General features: G+C 27.6%; 1 protein-coding gene and 1 long non-coding RNA gene across 2 annotated transcripts; both read right to left on the bottom strand.

Annotated features, from left to right (window-relative positions):
- Nucleotides 1–1,213: 1,213 nt before the first annotated feature.
- LOC107437241 (alpha-1,2-glucosyltransferase Alg10) lies at nt 1,214–11,583 on the bottom strand. The gene is made up of 4 exons (XM_016049173.4): nt 11,203–11,583; nt 8,826–9,005; nt 6,427–6,660; nt 1,214–3,507 (listed from the first exon to the last, which is right to left on the bottom strand). The coding sequence occupies exons 1-4, from the start codon at nt 11,350–11,352 to the stop codon at nt 2,680–2,682; spliced, it is 1,392 nt and encodes a 463-aa protein (XP_015904659.2). The 5' UTR covers nt 11,353–11,583; the 3' UTR covers nt 1,214–2,679.
- Nucleotides 11,584–16,540: 4,957 nt separating this feature from the next.
- Nucleotides 16,541–24,009, bottom strand: LOC122269562 (uncharacterized). The gene is made up of 3 exons (XR_006225266.2): nt 23,875–24,009; nt 20,304–20,495; nt 16,541–16,760 (listed from the first exon to the last, which is right to left on the bottom strand). It is a non-coding gene; the product is annotated as an uncharacterized lncRNA (long non-coding RNA).
- Nucleotides 24,010–25,109: the final 1,100 nt, after the last annotated feature.

Raw genomic sequence — 25,109 nt, 5'->3', positions numbered from 1 at the left:
TAATTGGACCTGATATTTTTTATTAGTGTTCTTGGTTTCAATAAAGGAAGGTTGATTCTAATGAAATATAAGTTATGCAACAAGGATGCTGTATTTTTTAAATTTTTTAGTGAACTTGCATGGTTTTTAGAAAGAAAGAAGTCTTATTTTCATATTAGATAATCATAATATTAAAAAAGAAAAAAAAACATGTGAATACTAATAAAAAAGGTGAATGACAAATAAATTATTCGCCTCACAGTTTTAAACAAAAAATTAAAGATTTAATAAAATAGTATTTTCTAAAATTTTGTTCTTGCCACTTTAAATTTGTTTAATGTAACATAAAAAATATTCTCTATTTTCATAAAATAAAATTGCAGAAGATATTTATGATATCTTTTGCATACCTGGAAAAGTATTTATTACATACTTTTCTAGATTTGCAGTATACTGAGAAATAAAAATATTAGGACCAACTATTATCAATAATAATTGGTCCTAGTATTTTTGTTCTAATTCATAGTTTTAAGAAAAATAAGAGTCATTATGTTAGAGGATCAGAATGCAAAAGATAAACGATGTGAAAATCGCAAATAAAAAAGCTAAAAGAAAAATTTATTATTCCTCTCACAGCTTAAAACATAAAAATTTTTATTTAAAGATACAATAAAATAGTATTTCTTCCAATTTATCAATGCCATTTAAAATTTTTTTTATATAACATAAATAATTAAATTACTTTACAAAAAAACAAAAAAAGTGAAATAGCCAAGAGCTATTTATAATAAGCTTTCCACATTTTTAGAAGCATATAACAAATAGCTTTTCAAATTCTTTAGAAGGAAACATTCATATTTAAGAAACATATGAAAGTAAACTTTATAAATAAATTTTCTGGAGACAAAAATTCCAATCTTTCTGCACACAGAAAATAAAGTGCAGGCAAAAAACTTTAAATAGAATATTTTCAAAGGAAAAAAAAAAAAAAAAACAATAACAAACAATGTGCAGAGTTAGAGACCACAGAAAATAAAAAAACTAGCTAACAAACTTCTACAAAACAACTTCTTTGAAAATATTATAAAACTAAGAATTGAAATATAAATTCATTTTCATAGAGAAAAAAAATCTATCACTAAAAAACCAAAACAAGATTTTTTTTTAAAAATATATAATCATAATAGTATTTTTAATTTATAACAATTAAACAAGTAATAAATGAAAGAACAAGTTCATTTTAGCAATTTTTATTTATCAAATTAAAAATTGATTATCACAGAAAATATATAAACTAAAAATTACAAAATTAAAACAGAATATTTTATAGTTAAAAGAGAATGTATAGAATCAAAAAAAGATTTTTTGCTATGAAGTACAACTAAAAAATTGTTTGAGAATTATTTTGGACACCTGAATTGAATTTGAGGCTTTAACAAATTTGGTTGCTTTGTATAGAGACATCCATTATTTCTCCATGTTTTTCAATTGAAAAACCATGTTTGACATGGTATTTCTGGTACAAATTTGTCTAAGCAGCATGGTATGGAATAAATTAGTTGGATTACAAAGAGAAAACCAGTTTCTTTATGAAAGGTTTAAAAAAATACTAAAACTTAAGTTAATTTCCACAAAAAAGGAAACATAGGACATCAAAAAAATTAGGTTCTTCAATAATTTATTTTTCGCTCAGATGAGATTCTATGCAAATAAAATTTATATAACAATATTTCAGTCTTTTTCAGAATTTGAATTAATAAAAAAATCAAAATTAAGTGAAAAGAACAAGATAACAATATTAAAATGCGATATAATTATTATATAATCACAATAAAAAAAGAAAGAAATATCTCTCATCGAAAAATTAAGCTTACTTTTAAACTGGATAAAAAATCTAATCTATTAAGCTTAATTTTAATAATTCCATTGTAAAAAAAATAAATTTTTTTTTAAAAATTTTGGATGCAAAAAAAGTTTTTTAATTTAAGTACGTAATTAAGTTATTAGTTACAAGGCGCCTCAATCATAACTTTACAAACACATAAGTTTATAATAAAACATATATATATATGCATTATGACAGTACAATTTTTTAAAATTGTCTTGAAGTTAAAGGTTTTAGACAAAGACACCATAGCAAAGAATGAAAAAAAAATCACAACTTACACTCAATAAAGAAAGAAAAAACATTAACACAATAAAAAGATAAACAGTAGTAATCAATAACAAAAATTGTTATTTATTTATTAAATTAACATTTCATGTTAAAAATTCATTTGTTTTGTATTTAGAAGTCTTAAAAAGTTAGCTTTGAGTAATATTTCATTCAATACTAGCTAGTATTAAGAAATAAAACACAGAAACATGTTTAAATACAATGTATAAGTTTATACAAACAAAACAACAAGACACTATAAAAACGTTATTTAGTAATAAATTTCTCAAAAAAGTAAATTAAATTAACTACGTACACAATATTTAACATAAATAAACAACACATACAAATATTTATAAACATACACCCTAACATCATTTATGAAAAAAAGTTATCTGGCAATAATTTTCTCTACAAATGTAGTGCATATTCTTTTTTATAAAAATTTAGCAACAAAATAGTTATTTACCTACAAAATAGTTATTTTGTAAAAAAACAAACATATATAAGCTCAAAAGCAATCAACAGTCTCTTTCAACTCTATTTTACCACATAAATCTCTGAATTTCTAAGGAATCCTCCCATAAAAATGTTTTGAAGAAAAATAAATAAAACACTACAAAATTAACTAAAGTATATAAGATAAATTCCAAGTACGGTTGCCATAGAGACTCAACTTTAAGATGAAGTCTTAGCATAATATATGGAATTATAAAGTATCGGAACTCTATTAATCTTTGTGGCACAACTGATATAAAAATACAAAATCCAACCATGATCTTCAGCACATAGTCTTTGTGACTTAAGGCATTTACTAACGACCACCCACAAAATATATATACAGGTATCAAACCATATTTCATAAACACATTCCTCCCCAGTAGTCTCTTCCATATGTAAAAAGTGAAATGGCGATTATCAGCGATAAGATATGGATGAACATGTGAGGTACAGGCTATAAAAAATGCACATGCTGCGCATAATTCAAACACAAGCATTTTATGATGTCTAACAAATTTTAGGAACTGCTTACAACTGTCAGCTGACATCACATAGGGACTGGCAAAAAACGTAAAGAAAGTGAAGAAATAAAACAATTGAGGGATATGGAGGCATACTTGGTGAGCTTCTTTGTCGCCAAGAGCAATGGAACCATTTATTTTGACGAAAACTAAGAAGCAAACAGCAACAATGATGTAACCAGCATTGAGTAAAAGTATGTTAAGAATTATTTTTCTCCAGTTTTCTTTGAGAAGAGGAACAGTTATCTTAAGTAAGTGGGAAAAATTTTTATAAGCAAAATCCTTGTCTTTCTTTTTCAATTCTTTATGCAAAATGCTGATCAAACAACATAAGCTTTCATCGGCAGCAACCTGCAATGGATTAGTAACAATAGTAGTATTTGCGTTAATTGTAAGAACCAAGTTTATTTTCAATAGGAAATATTTTTAATAACAAAACATTCATTTATAATGAAAATAAATAATAGCATATGAAAAATAAATAAGGGAATCAAAACTAAAAATACATATTTTACTGTTACACTAGACCAGTATTTATTTATATTTATCTAGTTCTTGGGGACAGTTCTAGTTTTTTCATTTATTGACTCCTCAAATAAAAAAAAAAAAAAAAAACATAAGAATATAAGAACCAAGAATATTAACTAAAATATAAGAACTTATTGCATGATGAAATCAATACTGCAAACATATACATGCAAATAAACAGACAAAACAACTACGAAACCATTGAATTTATCTCTAGATGTCATTTCTAATAATATTTATATGAAACTATTCAGACTTATCTTAACTCAAGAGATCACATACACAAATAGTGAACATAACCGATATACAAATTCACTTTTTTCTTTCTTACCTTTGATCTTTTTTCTTTTTCAATCACTTTATAGATTGATAATTTAGCAATAGTTCACATATGACATGTCAAGTAGCAATTGCTAGCAATAGTAGTAGTAGAATATTTTGTGAGATGAAATTATGATAAATAATGCTTGAACTTAACTTCAGATTGGTATAACTTTGTATCAAATAAAGAATTTAAAAAGTTTTCTTAAAAGGTTTAATATTTTTTAACAGTGAGAATTTAATATTTTTTTCAGAAATATATTTAGAGCCAAATCAAGAGTTTTTTTTTATATATTTTTTTAACACACACCTAGAAATTAATTTAAGAAAATAATTACTTCCAAAAATACTTTTACAAGTCTAACATTTTTATAGTACAACAACTTCTGATATAAAATCTAAAAAATCTCGGAACATAACTTTCACTACTTAGCCTAAAATTGAGCTTTTAAAAAAAAACATCTTCATTGAACAATCCTCTAGCCTAATCAGTTCTTAAAGATACAAATTTTTTACCTTTTAATTTAATTTTAGAAAAGAACAAACAAAGGAGGCAATAAAAATGAAATGTTACACTGGCAAAAATTTAACATTTCGCATTTTAGGGGAATTTAAGGAAAAAGAAAAAAAAAAGAGAGACAGAAAATGACAAGTTGGGATATTGTACAATTTAAATTCACCTGCAATATTTGTAGGTTAGAACTTTCAATACTTTTACGGGATGTGTGATTTTAAGGTTGGAGTAACAAATCAGAGTGATCAAATTACACAAAATTCGGAAAAATTAATCTATACTTTTTGTTTTGTTTTCTTAGTAAAAATATCAACTAATTTCTTCTGAAAACCATAAATCCAAATCAATAAAAAATTTTGTAAGAGGAGAATGGTTCAAAAAGAACATTACATTTTCAATTGTCAGGAAGGATACAGTGAAAATAGAGAATATGTATCCAGTACTATTTCTATAATATAAAATATTTGATAAATAATAAAACAATTATTTTTAGTGCCTTTTTATCAATACAGGTTGTAATTAGTTTCTAGATACTTTTGAGAAATCTCTTTTAGCAATCCAGTGGAGATAGTTCTTTAAGCAATTTTTTTTTTTTTTTTTTTTTTTTTTTTTTTTTTTTTTTTTTTTTTTTTTTTTTGCAAAGAAAGCTCAAACACTCACAGCAGGTTTTAAATAAACATAGAATAATCACAAAATATTGAATTAAAATATCTTAGGATAAAATTTCACGCAAGTAAATTATAGGGGGAAACATCAGATTCTTACAAAAACAAGTACAAATGGACAAAATAGTACAAATAATTAAAAATTATTATAAACATTATTGCCTTTATGGTTCCATAAAGGTAAGATATTGTCTTAGAATCTAAAAATTGATAATCGAATAACTAAAGTGGTGCATTTTACCCTAGTGCAAGTTAAAAAAAGACAAGACTTCAGCATAAAATAAATATTAAATTTGCTATTTGGAACAATAGAAGTACAAATAATTAACAACTATAAAAGATATTTTATATATTCTTTGTTTATTTCAGCTTACAAAATCCAATCATTAGCAGTAGTATAGACATTAAAGCCTCAGCAAAAGAAGAAAAAGGTGTTTTTTTTTTCATCATTTCCTCAATTTAAGAAAATCAAACTGTTCGAACAGTTGAACCTCGATTCATTGTTAGCAAATCTTTCATTTTCTCGTATGTATCATCTTGTTTTAATTGTCCCAATAGAAATGCTATTTTTATAATGTCAATAAAGCTCATTCTCAGTTTTTTTGAAATTAGCAATAAAATGTGGATAAATTACAGTTTAGTACATACGCCTAGATCAACACATTAGATGTTTATCATTAAATAATGGAAATGCTCAAACTTGAGGTCATTTCAAGAAATGGGTGTCAAAGCTAAAGGGCAAGTGATTCTGATCAAGATGGTCAAACGGAACTACAACTAGTACCAACACTTGTGTTGGTATTAGTTGTTGCTGAGTTGGATCTTTTAAAACACAAAGAAACTTTCTTTATTCACCAAAAACTTATAGAAAATTAAAAGCAATCTGTTACAAAAGGTCAAATCTTTTTTTTGGAGAAGAGTGTTCAAACTAAAATTTATAGATAAATAAATATGTCTATTCAGATTTCTTTTGATTCACAAACCTTTTAACAAAAAGTACATGATCAATTCAATTAAAATATTTTTACACTTCTTGTAAATTTATTGATTTTTAAATCTATTAATTTTTCATTACTTTTCATAGATTTTCAACTCATTATTTGATATTTTATGCTAACCTGCAAAATTTTAAGAATCAGTGAATAAAAATGTAGAAATAAAATTTAAATGTAAATTAAAAAATTTTTGTAGCTTCATTGAAAATCAAACAAAATAAAAAATTTATTAAAATATAATACTTACAAAAAATATCCATACAATGTTAGTTTGCCTGAAAAAGAGTGTGATAGCACCAACAACTGAAGCCGATATGAAGAGTTTTTTCAAATGCCAATAGTACATAAGCAGAACGAAAAAAGTAGAGCCACAATCTGTGTAGTACAAGAAATTGAAAAAGTACAAAACTGGGAATAGGGTGATATTAACTGAAGATAGTACAGCAATTCTCGTCTTGTCCCTTTGGTGAAACTTCTCATTCTGCATAAAAGAAAAATTAAATTAATTTCATTACTAGAAATCAGTCTGAAATACTCAATATTGAATTGGGAAAGTTTCTTCTAAGAATTATTCATAACAATTATAGGGAAACATTTCATATCGTCAGAGAGAATTTAAGATTTTTTTTTACAAGGTAGAAAGTTCCCTTGTGAGAAATTCATATTAGATTTAGATAGAATACTTAACTTTTTTTTTCATTTGAACTTGGTCTGTCATCAATTAAAAATATAATAAAACCTATGCATTTTATCTCAATGCATAACAGCTGTCTAACTTTAATATGTTGAGAGATTAATACAAGTCATCTGAGAGAAAAAATTTAACAATTTGTAATAAATTTAACAGACTGAATTCAAATCACAGATATTTTTTTTTAAATACCTTCATATTTGGGATCCTTTTAACACAATATTAATTTAAGGTAATTATTTTGAAATTATTGTTAATAACAATGACAATTGTTTTGTTCTATACACTACAGTTGATATACAAAATATAAAAACACATTTCTACTATTGATGAAAAGGAACAAAGTAAAAGAATAAGTAGTATGAAAACACTTATAAACTCAAATCAGGAAAATATAAATAAAAAAGCATGTGAAATTATTTTGCACAAAAAGAAATCATTTAAATTATTTACATACTTATTTAAAGCAAGGATGGCAAGTTTTTTCTACAATGGAAAAAAACCGCTAAGGTGGAAATAGGTATCTTCCAACTTAAGTGGAAGAAGCTCTTTATCAAAAAGAAATATCAAAACATTATTTAAAACACTTTATAATTGCAATTTAATTTAAATAATAGTATTAATTTTCAAGTTACTTATTATATCACTTTTAATTAAGTAAAAACAGAAAAACAACAATTGAAAAATTGAATTTCTTAACAAATTAAAGCAACTGCAATTTTACAATATTTTATGTGAATGAGAATAGTAAAACCAAATTTTATAATTATAGAAAGAACTGTTGAAATAAAGCTCAAATCTTTTTTAATGCTACCAAACTAACAAATCACATACTAAACATTAATAATACTAAAAAACACATTATGAATTTCACAACTAAAAATAATATACTAATATTTTAATTGAGTACTATTAAGTATAAATACTGAAACAAACCTAATAGTTTTTTTCTAAGTAGAAGTGAAAAACTGTTAATATTAACTACATTAAATTTAAGCTATTTTTACAATGGATCTAAACATTTGTAAAGGTATTTTTTGGTTTTTTCTATAACATCTGGTATCTTCTATTTCAAAATTCATTCAGTATGCAAGAAGAAATAGGCATCTTCTGGATGAAATACTAACCCAGAATTTTTTTTTTTTTTTTAACTATATGTGAACATTTACAGTTCCACCAATTGTTAAACTTTATATACGAATCTCGATTAAAGATAATAAAATTAAAAAAAAATAATATAGAAATATTTAGAAAAAATAGATATTTAACATAGCATTTTCTTTTATTACTTTGTCAGTAAAAACTTTAAGAGCAATTTTTAATGTTTGTGCACAAATAACCCGATAAACAATTTATTAATCACCGATTCAGCTAAATTTTTTCATCTAGTTGATAAAGATAACGATGATTAATTTTTACTTTTTGCATATTCTTAGATTATGCCATGATGAAAAATCAGATTAAATATCTCTTATTTTCAGAAAGTGTTTTAAAGTTTAAAAAGAGAGAAATTCTACTGAAATTTGGAAGAATCTCACACCGATATTAAAGGAAGCTTGATATTAAATCACAAGTATAATTCAAGCGCAACAAGTTTTCAGGTGGTGAAAAAAGTTTAGGGGAATGTTAACTTTTCCATAGGTAGGGAATGATAAGGTGAGAAAAATAAGTATTTCTTCTGGTGAGAACTCTAAACTGGCATACTATTCTAATTAATTCATTCAGCATGATAGATTTTTTTGAAAATTAAGTCAGATATTTTATTCATTTCTCTTCTAAAACACACCAAATAAGGTGTCTATAGTCATCTTTTTGCTTCAACCTTCCTTCCCTCTTGCCCCTAAACAACTGGAATAAACTTTACCAGTTGCTTTACTCTTACTTTGTGCATGTCAACTCACAGGAGATCTATAGCAGAAAAACATAAGATATTTAAACTAAAATGTATATTTTACCTTTATTAAATGTTTATAGATGGCAAAAACAACCCAAATAGTACCAATAGTAAATGTTATGTTCACAAGTCGAAAACATTGAATCTTAGCAACATCTAATGTTGATATCCATGACACTGGATGAAGAACAGCAGCTGAATAAATATATAATCCAGGTGGAGTAGTGATTTTTGGATCCCACTATAAAAAAAATCACATTAATTAAAAAATAATCAGATAAATTTATTTATTTACTACTAAAGAAAAGTTTTGAAATGCAATTTATAAAAAAAATCAGAATTTGATTATTTTAATAAATTCCTACAAATTTAATTTTTTAAAAACAAAAGAAAGATTATCAAAAAAATATGTAAAAACATATAGATCTGAATTTCAAAATTATTAAAAATAAGAAACATAAAAGAAGTTATCATTTTTCTTAAATAAAATAAGGAAAATGATATAAGTTATTACAAATTTGGAATTGAAGTACATATTTAATAACATATTTGTTATTACATTAAATAGTTATATAGATTCATATAAATGGCATACAGTTGCTCAGTCTCAACTACAGAAAGCACAAGTTAACAATTTTAAAAATGAGTTTTGATCATTAAGCACATAAAACAATTAAATAACTCAATTCCTGACTATTAATAATGTACCGTGCAGTAAACTAAGATAAAAATTTTTTAAAAAAAATAAAAATTTGTAAACACAGTTTCAATTAAAAAAATATCTGCAAGCAATTATAATTAACTCTTAAATAATGCAATATTGATTAATTCTTGTAACTAGCTTCAACCCTTTCATTTGTTTCATTATCAGGGGTTTGTCCAGGCCGAATTTACTACCGTTTCGCGGTACCTTCACAAATTCAACTTTAGGAAAAACGATAGTTTCACAAAATATTTTTCCTTAAAATTTTATTTTTGTATCCCTTAAGAAACGATAAATCCATATTTTTGTGTTGATTTTTTAATATAATTTTTCACAAATTATGTCTACATTTTCACAAAATAGGTACCTCTCAGAAAAACCTAGACAGATCCCTGATTATTATACATACTAGCATACCTGAAAGTCAAATACTATGGGAAAGCTCGAATTTTTTTTTAATGAGTAAAACTAAAAAATTTTCTACGAATTTTAAAAATATTAACTGCAAGTTGAAATAGAAAATTTTGAAGATTTTTTGTTGTTTATTATTAGTAGTACTATAAAATTTTCTAATGTGTTTAAAATACTGACTGTGGGTTATTATATTGACTATTGATTTCACCATTATTTTTTTATAATGCATGATACTAAGAAACTTTCCACAAAGAATGTTCATTTACATTACACATGCTGTGCACTAAAAAATTTTCCTAAACTAGTAGCTCTTTGATATAATAAAGCTAAATGAATTTTATTTTTGCTAAACTGAAACATTATTAAGCCCAATAAAATATGAAATATACTATATTTGTAAATAAGTATTCTCAACAATACATTTTATTTGGCCTTTTTCTTCACAAATTTTGACTTTTTATTATCACATTTTGGCTTTTATCTGTCATATCAGATCTTTAACAAGGGCATACACTTTTTTTAAAAAAAATCTGGATTTAAAGTCTTCAGATTGGGGCTTTAAAAAGTGAGTCGAAATACATCTCTACAGAAAAGGAGTTTAAAAATAGAATCAAAATACAAATGTTGTCATGCAGCTGTCATATCAAATCTCTTAACTAAAGCACAAAAATAAATAAATAAATGTAATTTTGAGTTTGAATTAAATGCTCTCAAAATCGGTCTTTAAAAAGTAAGCCAGAACTTAATTCCAAAATACTATACAGTGTATTAAAAATAGCTTCTACTCATTCGATGCAAATGAATAAAATATTTCATTTAAATTGAATTTCTTATTTTTTCTCCTGAGGTAAATTATATAATGAATATCAAACAAATGTTTTAAAAAATATCAAATCTTCATTGAAAATTTATTGGGAAATATTATCTATCTATATTCATGTTTAAATATATGACTTAAATTAAATAGTTAATTTCAAAATTTTGATTTAAATTGCAGACAAGAAATTTTTTAACTGTTCCTTAAGATTTCAAGACATAAATTCACATTTAGGTGTGTAAGTTAACTGGTATTCTTTAAACGTCATATGTCTCAAAACGATTCTTTTAACGTTCTCAAAATACATATAGCAAAAAAAGCCTTAAAACTTAAGTATGTAAGCATTAATGTTTAAATTAATATTATTAATGAATATTTAGAAGAACAAAAAACAAACAAGGAGATAGCAACTTCTTTAGCAAGTTTAGAATACGTAAAAGCTTACGACAAAGTCTTTAATTTATTTTTTAAATTAACTTTTTTTAATATGTAAAATTTCCTTACATCTGAATAATTGCCTTTATAATACTTTAAAGCTTGTGGGAAATGAAAAATTTCATCCATGTAAGGTTCAAGTAAAATAGAATTCGTAAGGTAAAAGATATATAAAGTTAAAAATAAAACAATGTACGTAAACGCTCTTAACATAACCATATTGACGTTGAATGTAGTGAGCGTGTTTTATTTGTAATTGGATAAAATAGAAATTTATTGCAATTTGAATATTAACAAATAGATGACTTCATAAAGGGAATCATATATAACAGATTATAAATCATTATTATTGTAACTTTTAGAGTTTTTTCGGTCCAAATAGGGACAAAGTAGATTCCAGCGGGTCGGAACAACGAGTATGATGTTTGTAAACAATTTTTGTAAATTTCAGGTTCGGTTACAGTTATTTAAGTTAAAATCTTTATTTTCAAGAAAAAAACATGGGTGGCCAATTGAAAGAGCATTCCTGCTCAAAATGACTCAAACAAAAAGCTGTAAACAATTGAGTATCTGATTGGTGCATTGTCTATAATACAGGGCCAATCTCACAGCATGCGATTCATGCGGCATTGATAATCATCAAAGAAGAATAACAATCAGGCTCTAAACTCGGTTAAATGCTAGGTAAGTAATGATAAACTCAGTTAAACGCTCTTTAATTGCAATAAAAATATATATTTTTTTCTATTTATAATTTTTTTTAGCTTTCTTGAGAGACAGCCAATCATCTTTGTGATCGCTATCGCAACACTGGAATGCGCCATCTGGGGAGAAGATCGGTTCCATGGCTTGAACCTGCCTCCCACCCTCTCCTCATCTTCTCAGTTTTATCAGAATGTACTACGATATTTTCCCTTTCCTTAATATTTTCCAAATTTAATAATCAAAAATTTTTTTTAAAATTGCCACGACGCTTTTTTTTTGGAACTATGTTCAACGTAGTTTTCAGTTCCCTATGATTTCCTAACATAAAAAGTTTCAATCTATTTGAAAATCAAAAGGGAAACTGACGTACTTCTTTCTTTTGTGACACTCTACATACTAATGGCGAAAGCATGCGAAGTGTTGCCATAACTAGAGAGTTCTGCTCTACTCTTCCTCGAGCCCATTTTGATCGCCAAATAACGAAACGGTTTTCCTATTTTTGTAATTAACTCAATCCAATCAAAATAGCTTTGCCATTTAAGTATAGGAGAAAAATCTTATTTATAAAAGTTATGAAAATAACTTATTTCAATTAAGATTAAATTAAAATTAAAATAATCAGATGTTGTGTTACAAAAGAAATCCACGAAGATGTTTTTCAGATTTGCTTGGCGGCAATATGATTCCAGCTAACAGTTCATTGTCTCAATGAAATTATTTTTTATAATCACTCATTTTTATTTCATCCTTGTATATAATAACTTATCATCTCTATGAATATGACGAAATGCTCTACTTATTTCTAATTTAATCCAGAAATTAAATCTGGCATTTTACGTATCAGAGTAAAATCATATTTATGAAAGCTATAAAAATAACTTATTTTAATTAAAATTAAATTAAAATAATCAGACTTTGCTTTACACATAAAAGAAAACTATAAAAAAGTCTTTCAGATAGCTTAATGGTTATAGGATTCCAGCCAAATGTTCATTATCACAATGAAATTATTCTTTTAGAATCAATCCTTTTTTTTATCATCATTGATAGACAGCCTATCATCTTAGTGAATGCTGTAAACCGCTATTCTTATTTTAGTAATTTTTCGCACAGTCCAGAAATCAAATTAACTCGCAATTTAAATATCGAAGTAAAATCATATTTATAAAAGTTATAATAGTAAACTATTTCATTACAACTTAAATTAAAGTTAATCAAATTTTGTACTACAAACAAAGGAAAACAGCGGAAATGTTTTTCAGATTTCTGTTAAATAATTGGATTCTATCTAAATGTTCATCATCGCAATGAATGTATATTTTTTTTTTATAATCAATATCTTTTTTGTCGTCCTCAATATATAGCCTATCTTCTTAGTGAATGTTGGAAACGTTCTTCTTATTTTTCCTCTTTTAAACACAACCCAGATATCAAAGTAACTTGCAATTTAAATACAAGGGTATAATCATATTTTGAAAGACTTTTTGAATAAAAATAATCGGAATTTATGTTACAAAGATCTAAAGCCACGAAAAAGTTTCAAGAACGGCCTAATTGAGCAATAACAGACGATTCTCGTCTTTTATTCTTCTACTCAGTGATTCTTAACATTTTCCAATTTATTGTGCCTTGCATGAAATTTAACTTTTTGAACAAAAAAGATCTTCATTTAATTTAATTTAATTTATTTATTTATATTTTTATTTTTTTAACTACACAAATTCTGTTTTATTTATTTATTTATTTTATTGCAGAATGATATAAAAAATCAGTTATTAAGTGTATATTAATTTCTTTTTCTGAGAAATAATTTTACAAATTATAAATCTTAAAAAAATTTGAAAAAAAAATGTATCTGTAAAATTTGCGAATTTTATATTTTTCTGACAGAGAGACAAATGTAGATTGTTATTAATTTTTATTAATAATTCTAAGTTATAAAAATCAAATAAAAAATGCAAATTAAATATAGTTGCTAAAGAAACCATGATCCTCATTGAAGTTCTGTTAAGACAAACTGATCAATTTAGGTTGCAGATATAGAGTGCAAACTAGTGACGAGACCAGCGATATCAAAGTTCACCATGACTTCCATTTTGTAGAGGGAATGACCTTTCTGCCTTTATATCTATGTCTCTAGAAAACGATTTCTTCATTAAAAATGGCAGACTTCCAACATATAGGGATGATGACTTTCTTTTGGCCAAACAGAAAGCGGAGTACACAGAAAATTCCTGCACTGAAAATTCTTGTTACTTCTTGTCTGAAAACATTTCTTTAGCTATTTCTGTGAAGAAAAACTGCATCTTCCACAATAATATTCCAAAAAACGTTTTTTACCGGAATAGTGCCGTAAGAAAACATGCATTATTAAAAACTGTCCAATTATTCTACAAATGTTTTTTATAGCGTAGAACTGATTGAACAATTCCTTCAAAAACGTATTGCTTGGAAATGGATGAAAAAAAAAGACTTTGGTGGAGCTCAAAAAACAATGATTTTGGGGATTAGGAGAAATCAAAGCTCTGTAATAGAATTGGAAGTGCTCAAATAAATACTCTAATTAGAAGAGATAAAAAGTTTGGTCGAGAAAACTGTTGTCAAAAACCTATTAATTGGGCGTCCTTTCTTTCTTTCTTTCTTTTTTTTTAAGAAAAGAATACGAGACTTAAAAGTAAAAAAGAATAAAGTCTGTGAGCATGATAAAGTTAAGTCCGTAAAATCTGCTAAACTTTTCGGTGGGAGATATGAAGCTTCACTGCTAAGAAGCAGTCAATAAAAAATGAACTTAAATTTTGCCATCAAAAATTACTTTGGTAAAAACGAAACGGCTGTATGAACTATAATATACGACTAATACAAATTGTCACAAAATGTAAATATTGTACATAGTATATGTTCTTTTATTATTATTCTATATCATTTATTCTCATTCTCATTTATTCTATATTTCACATTTCGGATATATATTTTGGCTTTAATAAATATTTCAGAATTCTAATCCACTATCCACTATGAATCCATTATTACCAATGAATCAATTCATTGTATTCAATACATTATACTTGCATGAATTAAGACAATCTGTATCTTAATTCATGCAGTTGCATATAGCAAGGCGGAAATTTAATATATCAAGAAGGAAAGGAGCAGATATAGGTGGGAAAATTATCTCATTACAGCTTTGTTCTCATGTAGATTAAAATGTACAGTGTGCTACAGAATAAGGACCACCCTGAATAACTTTTGATCTAATGATCGAATCTTCACTTTCTAGGACTCAATCTTAATGGCTTGAGGGAAGGACTTAATATGTTTAATAAGTGCAGATGATATTTTAAGTTACGAAATCAGACAAAAAATGTATATTAATTGAATATAACATACCTTTTTTTTAACGGATTCAGATTTCTAACCCCCAAAATATCGGGGACGATCTGGGAAATATGGTCCCAATAGCTCCCAATAGCTTTGAGCGCGCTCCAAAGTTTGCACCCCTTAATGTTAATTTTACTTTTGCATGCTTCGCTTTATCTCGAAAACTTTTTTAGCCAATTGAAGATTTTTTGCACACAGTTATAAAATTCGTTTATCCAAAGATAATTCCATGCAAAAAAAAAGTAGTTTTCAGTAAATATTATTTTAATTATTTTATTTAATAATGGTAGAAAAAAATGTTGAATTGTAAGGTATACAAATTTTTGCTTCATTTCAAAGAATATAATTTTGCAATGGAAAAATATAAAATTTGAGCACAATCGGTCGAACAGTGTCTGAGAAATCAAATTTTAAATATGTGACTTTTTTGAAATCTAAATTTATTTAAATGTACAGCTTTAAATTGATATCTATCCAAAATAACTAACTGCATTATACTTTCCAATTAAAGGTCTGGTTTCTTAGGACAAGAACAAAATACTGGTTTGTTAGCTCAAGACCTGGTTTCTTAGAACTAGCGCCTTATCTGGGCGTCAGCGGAAAGTTGACGTAGATCTGACGCCAAAAAAATACTTTTTTGTTAGCTCAGCGTGAGCAGTCGGTCCAACGCAGACATTATCTCTCATTGCGCATGCGTTAATAACGTAAACAAATATTTATTTTGAATTTGTATTGATTTTGTTATTGTCGACCAGTGTTTTAGAGAACAAATAATGACTTTGTCCAAGAAAAAACACATTATAGCTGAGCTAAATGAAGAGTGCTATGTTTAATGAAGAAGCTATGTTTAATGTCAAAATCAAAATCTTGGCTGATTTCAATGTGCTGTTGGATGTTGTCCGCCATTGCTTCTGTGGTTAACGTCACGTTGTAATCCAACTGCAGTTGAGTTGGGCGGCAATTGAAGTTCAAGATGAGCGTTCGATGATATATGCTATCAAACTCACAAATGGACCAATCAGAGGTTAGCGCTGATTTCCAGCTGACGGCGTCATGTCCTAAGAAACCAGGCCTTTAGATTGGAAGAAACGTCTTCAGAATGCTTATTATGCTTATTACCACCCTTGATTATTATGTTTATTACCCTGTTTGTAAATTAAAGCAGTAAATTTTGAAAGCTCTTTTTCAAAATTTCATTAAAACAATGTCTTTTTATTTAGAGGTAAAAAAATAAAAAAAAAAAAACTTTACGCAAAGTATACTGAATTTATCATTGCGGGTAAAAATATCAAAAAATAAAAATGAAAGAGAACAGCTAAACACATTTTTCATGCCTTATAAATTTTAATTAAAATTTTCATGTCAGGTGTAGTTGTCATTCGTTGGTGTAAATGTCAAGCTGACAAAAAAGAAAGAAAAAAAAACAATATATATCGGTAATATGATCAATTAATTATTACAAATAAATCAGAATTAATTATTACAAATAAATCAAACATTTCTGCTTATACACTTCTTTTCTTCATATTGCCATTTTTCTTTACCTGAAAAAGAGAATTATAAATTACGTGACAAGGAAAATTGTGAAAAATGCAGTGGAATAAAATGTTTTATTAAAAACTTTTTTAAGCAAAAAAATAAGATTAATAGTAAGCCTTTTTTTTAAAATGTACTGTGCGCTATAATCTAATGATAGGATCTTCACGTTCTCTTTTCGACGGATCGGGTTTTCGGTTTCGGCTTCCTGATTTTCGACGTATTTGGACTTTTGACCTCCCCCCCCCAAATATAGGGGGTAGCTTCAATCTGTTAAATATGATTCCAATGGTTTGGTAAGAGAGCTCCCGAATTTTCGACCCATAAATCTTAATTTTACTTTTTGTGTATTTCGCCATATCTCGAAAATTTTTTAAACGAATTGAAAAATTATTGCACACAATTATACAATTGGTTTATGCAAAGGTACCATGCAAAATATAACTTTTAGTATATATATTCATATTTTTTATTATTTCATTTAAAGATGGTCGGAATAATTTCGAATTTTAAGGTGATCAATTTTTTTTACATCGATTTTAAAGACAGTAATTTTACACGGCAAAATATAAAATTTAGGCGAAATCGATCAAATAGTTCTTGAGAAATAAAATTTTTCTTCACACTGTATTTTTTGTGTACTAAAAATGAAAAAAAACTACTTTTGAATAAATTAAAACAAAACTCATAAGACAGTAAAGTGGTGAAAAGCATTGTGAGAAGGAAATGTTAAAAAAAAGGGAGAGATTTACTTATTTAAAATTTTTCAAATGAGACAGAAATCGTAAAGAGATGACGAACATTGTGAGAATGTAAAGCGTCACTTAACAATTTTTGCTTTTACGACAAGATTTTTCATTTAAGAAATATTTTATCCTTTTTAGTATAGCACAAAACCAACCGTCGATACCGGCCACAAAAAGACTAAATATAATAAAATGTCGATTAAAAAATTTTCTCTCAGTCGCAACCTAATCACCATTTTTTTTTGTCAAAAATGTACCCCATGTGCATTTTATTAATATTATTATTATTAATTAACAAAGAATTAATATGAATAAAAAATAAATATAAGTGTGTCTCTATATAACAGAAAAAACACAACAGTTTGTTTCTCATTGTCGGCGGATTCTTATTGGCCAAAAAATCTCATGGTTCTTTAATTAACTAAGGTAATCCAGATTTGTTTAGTTGCCATCAGCATAAAATTAAAAAAATATATATATATGAATTTATTTTTTACGCGTAAAATATCTTTTTAATTCTATTCTAACTATATTTACTTTTAATATTTATTTACAATCATTTCTTGATATTATTTTAAAATATCATTATGTTTATAATTTTGATTAATATTCCACATTTTTCTAAAACTATAAGTGGTGAACCTTTACTATTAAGAAATCTTATGATATTATCTTACTGCGCATCATTTTGTGATAAACATTCTGAAAACGATACTAACTTGTTACTGCTTTTCAATATATAAGCAGTTAATAAGTTATATTTGCTGTTGTAATAAGCTTTGTCTAAAATTTTGTCCAATGCAATTAGAATAATGAAAACAAAACTGCAACACATTATTAGGAACTAACTTTTCACATGGTTGCTAAATTAACTCTTTGGGGAAAAACATTCAAAGAATTATTATGATAACCAAAAATTAAAGAATTAAAAGAATCTAGTATCGATATGAAGATCGAAGAATTTTGTAAAACGCTATTCAGTTGCCTACACCGCAACAAAAGTAACACCAAAGCAGTGTAACACCAAAAGATGGTGGTTATTGCTTAACACCAAAAAATGGTGGTTACTGCTTAACATCAAAATATGGTGGTTACTGCTTAACATCAAAGTGGTTCAACCAAGGACAGTTCCTAGCGTAGTGCTCTTTTACACTATTCGGTGTGAAGTAACTGCCACTACTTTTGGTAACAGTAACACAAATATTTTTAATTATAGTAAGTTAAGATACACGTGAGAGTCAGTTAAGTTGTTTTTACGAGACAATATGAGGTAAGAATCATTAATTTAGGTTGCATATTTTTACTAATTCTTAAAATAAAATTAGTTAGTAAATCAAACAATCCACGTAATACACAGAATAAAGTAGAAAATAATAATAAAGACGAAATCGAATTAGGCTCAAGAGAATAGAAGAGGATAGATAGAAACTATAACATTATACAAGTATTTAATGCAGTTTTCAGAGACTTAAGAACTAAAATGAAATATCCATATTACACAATTAAGAACATATTTTAATGGCTGATTTTTGTTTCAGTAAATGCGTAGCAGCTTTAAAAATAATAACAACACTTGCTTACTTGTATTTAAATGTGAGCGATTTGCAGACGATATTTAAAGCGAGCCAGCAGTGTTGTTTTCGGTAGCAAAAATATTGAGATTAGTTCTAATATTTTCTCATTTTATATGTTTAGATTTAAGTGACACCCTTTAAATTGCATATGAAAACTTAATTTGGTGTTAACTTAGGAAGAAAAAAAGTGTTCCCTTACTCAATATTTTGAACTATTTAACATCAAATTCAAAGAAATATTACACCATAGTTTTTGAAGTGTAGTAGCACCGGAACTAATATATTCTCCAGATGAATTGCTGTAATACCTCGTGAAATCAAATTAACTAGGTCCGTTGTCTATTTGTATTTCTTAAAATTTCGCTAATCCGAAATTCCGATTGTTATTCATATCTCAAACAATTTTGTTGTTGTTGTTGCTTTTAATGCCACTTGCCACACGGGTACAAGTGGCATGCTTGGTGAAATTTAAGCAATTTAAGGCAGCAACTTTAAGCAAATTTAAGACAGATTTAAGCAAATTTAAGGCAGAGTGTGCGTTTCTTGTTTTTTAGTGGCGCCATCTATGGCCAAAAATTTGACTTCTGCGACGCCATACGTCACACCCGTTTATAGGGTGGACCCATTCATACATCCATTCATTCATCCACAAATCGTAATTTTGACCTGAATCAGAGAATGATCGATCTCCAATCCAGTACCCCCAGAGGTGTTGAATTGTTATGGGAACATGGAGGACTTTCGCGACTCGACAGATTTAGCGCGCATCAGTCACTTTACTGCATGGAGAGCCTTCGGCCGACGGGGTTCGAATCCACGAACTCTCGGACATGGGCCCAGCTCCCTACCGACCAGGCTATCCCGGCCCCTTCAAACAATTTCTCTCGACATTATCAAAAGCAAAGTTATGTCACTCAATCGTGTTATATCGTGGTGCTACGATCATCCTTTTTTCAGTATGTGGTAAGAGACGTATCCGCATGTCCGACGTCGTATCAGAATCGACATTCTTGTTCATAAGATAAGCAAATTACATACACACACAGGGGTAATACTTTTTGTGATGTGTTATCAGGGTTCTAATTCACATGAATTATCAGACATTTGAAAGACAGCACGACCACGATGACATCGCTTGCATGTATCCAACTTCGAATATCAAATTAAATTTAATATAATAATAATAAAGATAACATAAAAAGAGAATCATGTATTTATTTTTTATTCTTACCTCAATTAAATCCGAAATGTCTGAATCTATTTCCTACTTGAAGAAGGGGAATGCTGCATAAGGGGCAGTGTATGCTGGGGCATAAGCAGGATAATAAGAATAATAAGGAGCAGTGTATGGATAACCGTAGTACATCAACGGCAGTGATGAAGCTATGGTGAGCAATACAGAGAGCAGAAAAAAGAGAGCAACCTAAAAAATTGAACAAAACTTTAAAAATATTTAAAAATGATAAAAATAAAATTTATAATGATTTTACATTCCTTTTGCATAGTATTTCAAAACAATCTTATTGCTTAAACTGCCTTATTCCAATACTGCGTAAACTCTAAAGAACACTAACACCTACTAACTCTATAATTTAAGAAATAACTTACTGAATGCATTGAGTATTTCTAACTTTTTATAATTTGATTCAATTTAAGTGCAGATTTAATCATTCATGCGTTAGCCTTATAGGAACGTATATATAGAACCTTATTTCTAGAATGACGGGGGGGGGGGCAGTCACCCCCGAAGGTATTTTGGTAGATACTCCATGACCACTGGTAAGTTTGGGTATAAGGTACCCATTAGTAAATATAAGGTACCCTAGATTCGTTCAAAAAAACAAGAGTATTTCAACATGTTGCTGTTTCTAATGCCACTTGCTAATACCGGCAAGCCCGGTTGGTGAAACCTAGCGAATTTAAGGCAAAGGGTGAGTTTCTTGTTTTTCAGTGGAGCCATCTACCGCCAGGAATAGGACTTCACACACGTCACAGCCCGTTTCAAAGGGTGGACTCATTTATATATTTATTCATTCATCCACAGATCGTAACCTTGACTTGGACCAGAGAACGAGCAATCTCCAATTCAGTACTCCTTGATGCATTGATTTGTTAAGAGAACTTAGAGGATTTTGCGACCAGGATAGATTTAACGTGCACCAGTCATCATTTACTACACAGAGAATCTTCGGCTGGTGGGGATCGAACTCACGACTTCTTGGACATGGGCCCAACGTCCTACCAACCAGACTATTCCGGCCCCTTATTTCAACATATCTTCAATTATTAATCATAGAGCTGTGATGGCTCAGGGAATAGACCGTTCGCCTTCCAATGAGGTGAGCCAGGTGATTTCGAGTTGATAAAAAGTGAAGAGTTAAAAGTACTAAATTATTTATCAGCTAACAATTGCTCATGTGACGGTATTTTGTATATTTAACTGTTTTTATAATTTACCAATGATTTGGCGCATCTAATGTGAAATACCATGAAGAACAGTTTAGCGTGCTATAAGCTATGACAAAATATGAATTCTGAACGTTTTAATTCTTTTAGCATTTTGCAAAGCCCCTAAGCTGGTTGATTTAAATGCACAGAGAAGTATTTAAAAGTTTCCAATTCAATGTTAGAGGCTGAACTTGATTGTAACCGTAGTACACAAAGTTTCTCATTTCCTAAATTCAATCTGTTGTAAAGCCTATTCTTTAATAATTTAGAGGTCGCTACTATGATGGGTAATCTTTTACGTTACACAATTTATTGAATTCTGATACTAAGAATCTTGTTCTAGTTGCCTTGGCAACATAATAAGAGCAATCTCATTTAGGAATATAACTTAATTGATATTTTAATGTTGTGAAGAACGTTACTGAATATTTGAGATGTTTTCTAGTGGGAAAAATAAAGATCTGACATATGTTTAGTTCGTACGATTTGCAAGGCATTCTTACGATTAAAGCAAATATTTTTCATAAATATTTTTTGTCCAGATATATCCAGAAGTGATGACAAAGCGTAGCAGGTAGTACGTCAATCATTGTTTACATAGTGGGAGTTGCCTAGCCTGCTATAAGCAAATATTGTGGAAATGTCCATTTGAGACAGCCTGATATATATAACAGTCATATATAACCGTATGTTGCGCTGCTGCGGTAATAAGCTTAACTACTAGTGAGATGATAATTTTATCGTGTTCTTAATTGTTTTGAATTAAATTTACTATAATCTTTATAATCGTTTTTTTTTTGTTTCATTTAAATTCTTGGAAGTTTTTCTTTAAAGATGTCTATTGTTAATGAAAACACAGTACATTTTTTCTTAGCACCTGAAGTAAATTGCAATTAAAAAGAAAATAAGAAGTAAATTACAATTAACTTACAAAATAAATTACATTTAAAAGAATATTTTGAATTCTCTCGAATTTTTACTTTCTTAATTTATTCCAGTGCTAAACTTAATACATATTTATATGTTGACTTGCACTATTATTCTTTTTAAGCTGATAGAGGAAGAATAAACACTAAGACGTGTTAGTGTTTATGGTTACTACTTACTACATTTAAGCATTTCAATAACTTTTCAAAACAAATATCTTTGCTCCTCTGTTTACAGTAAAATTTATAATATGACAGAATTTAATAAACAGATATAAACAGGAGTGAATAAGTTCTCTAAAAATATACAGCATCAATTATCAAACGTAATCCATCAAAGTTGCAGCCAATCAAAGTTCTACAATGTACCCTTCTTAAATGATATTAAATAAATTTTACAACAGCGTTAAATTTAATCATAAAGCACTGCGTTACGATTACCTATAAGAAACGCATTAAAACGAACTTTCAAAAACTTTGCACAGTTTTCATTCTATTGCTATTAATAATACGTTACTCCAAAAGTGCCTCACTTTTTTTAGTTTATTCTAAAACAAAAGTTAAAAACTGTACGTCAGAAAAAGATTAATAAAAGCAGAAATTTACAAAATTGCTTTCTCAAAAAGATCGTCTTCTAATTTCGCTTTAAAGTAATATTTTTTGAATAAAAATGAGGCATATGAAAGCAGCTTTGGTTTGCAAATTATTTAAAAGTAATGCATTGTAAGCAAGGGCAAATATTTTGAAAGACGGTCTACTATTTTCCCGTAAATTAATAGAAACGAAATAAAAGATCGGAATTAATTCACCGTATTAATATTTAAAGGAAACAAAGCACATAAAGACGTTTTTCTGTACACAAATGATTCAAAAGCAACAGGTTGAGATTTATGCAATAAATTTAAGTTAAAACGCAGATAGCTTTTCCATGCCTTAAGAGATAATACCTAAGTTTCAAATACCAGGTGTATTATCCTTTAGAATTTAATCTAAATGTAAGTTTGAAATTCACAAAGACGATATATTAGATTTTTTTATTAGATTTATCAACAAAAATTTAAAATAGAAAATTAGAAAACGATATCGAAAACACACCATTTCTGAAATTGTTTCTCAGCATAAAATCGTTTTCAAATTTTACTTTTAGAGTATTAGTTTTTAATGAAATGAGCTTGTAAATATAGTTTTTTATTTACAAATGTACTGCAAAATTGCCTTATTTTAAAGTTTCAACAATTTATAACGAGTAGGTAAATTTCCTCTTTTTTTATAGTAAGAGACAATACACACATATCGTATACCAAGTGTGTAATTAAGAGTTTAATCAAAATTTTAAGATTAAAATTCTGAAATTCTACGAATAATTTTTCTAGTTAAACAAGGATTTTAAAAATAACGAATTTTAGAATAAATAATAAAATGCTTTACCAAAGTCTTCATAGTGAAGATAAAGTTGAGCAGTACAGCTGATGAACACTGGATGAACGAAAAAACTAGTAGCACAATACCTGTTAAATTTTCCAGCTTTTTATACCATTTGACTCGACCTTGCCGCATCGAACAATGTTCTCAATTTTTTTTTACTGGTCTATTTTAATTTATTTGATGTAAGAACATTCTGAAGAAGGTATTCCGTCAAATTTTTATTCACCGTATTTCATTCAAATATATACAATCTTATGTAATATCAATGTCACCTATGATTTTTATGTTTAAAAAAATGATAAGATTTAACGTGACAGGAGTTTCTCGCTTTGAGTCTTCATAGTTGTCGTTTTGTCTGCAGTTTAAATCTTCACAGCATATGTATGATTTTTAAATTGTTGCCTATTGTTTCCGGGTCATCGAGACGCTGCTGATTTAATATTCCTTTTTTTTTCGAAAATTCCACAAAATCTAATTTTGGGCTTTTTCTTTTTAAAATCTATTTAAACCACCAAAAAGGCTCACATATCTATTTTATGTACTTTCATTAAGCTATAAAATTAGTGAAGTAATTAAGTATTCTCTTACTACAATTCAGTACTTATGCTACCGTTAAAGCTTAAAAGCCTTTTATATGCACATTGCATAGTTAATCTGCAGATTTACTAGGGTAATACGTTAAAGTGCAGAATCAAGAGTTCTCACTTTACCAAGGTAATGCTCGGATTAAAATTTTCCGGGTAGCCTAAGTTCAAAAGTTTGTTTCTATTATTCGATCCACTACATAGTCGATTCTTTGATTTTATTAATTGACTTGATTCCTTATGTATTGAAAAATTAATAAATCACATTTCAGTTTTCTTAATCACAATAATATTTTAAGCTGTTGGTTTTTTTTTGTATTAGAGCTTATAAAGTGATTGGGGATTTATTCTATAAACTAATGCATGGATTAGAGTATTTTTTTTTGGATTGCGACAAATTAATAACATTTAGCTAATTTAAAAAAACAAACAAAACAGAATTGTTGTTGTTCCATCAGCAACAATTTTATTTTCCATTTAATGAGTATCTAGTACATAATGTATTTTAACAGATCACCCAAGTTAATAAGAAAAATCTGATATCCACACTTTCTGATTGAACACCTAAACTCTTAAAATGTATTTGGCTACATATCATTTTGTAGTTTGCTGAAATCTAATATTAATTCAGTGAGTCGTAAATTTACATGCTAA

This window comes from Parasteatoda tepidariorum, chromosome 10 (genome assembly GCF_043381705.1).
Source record: "Parasteatoda tepidariorum isolate YZ-2023 chromosome 10, CAS_Ptep_4.0, whole genome shotgun sequence".
Lineage (NCBI taxonomy): Eukaryota > Metazoa > Arthropoda > Arachnida > Araneae > Theridiidae > Parasteatoda > Parasteatoda tepidariorum.
Note: the sequence above shows the minus strand (reverse complement) of the source record. Positions and strands in the feature narration are given on the sequence as shown.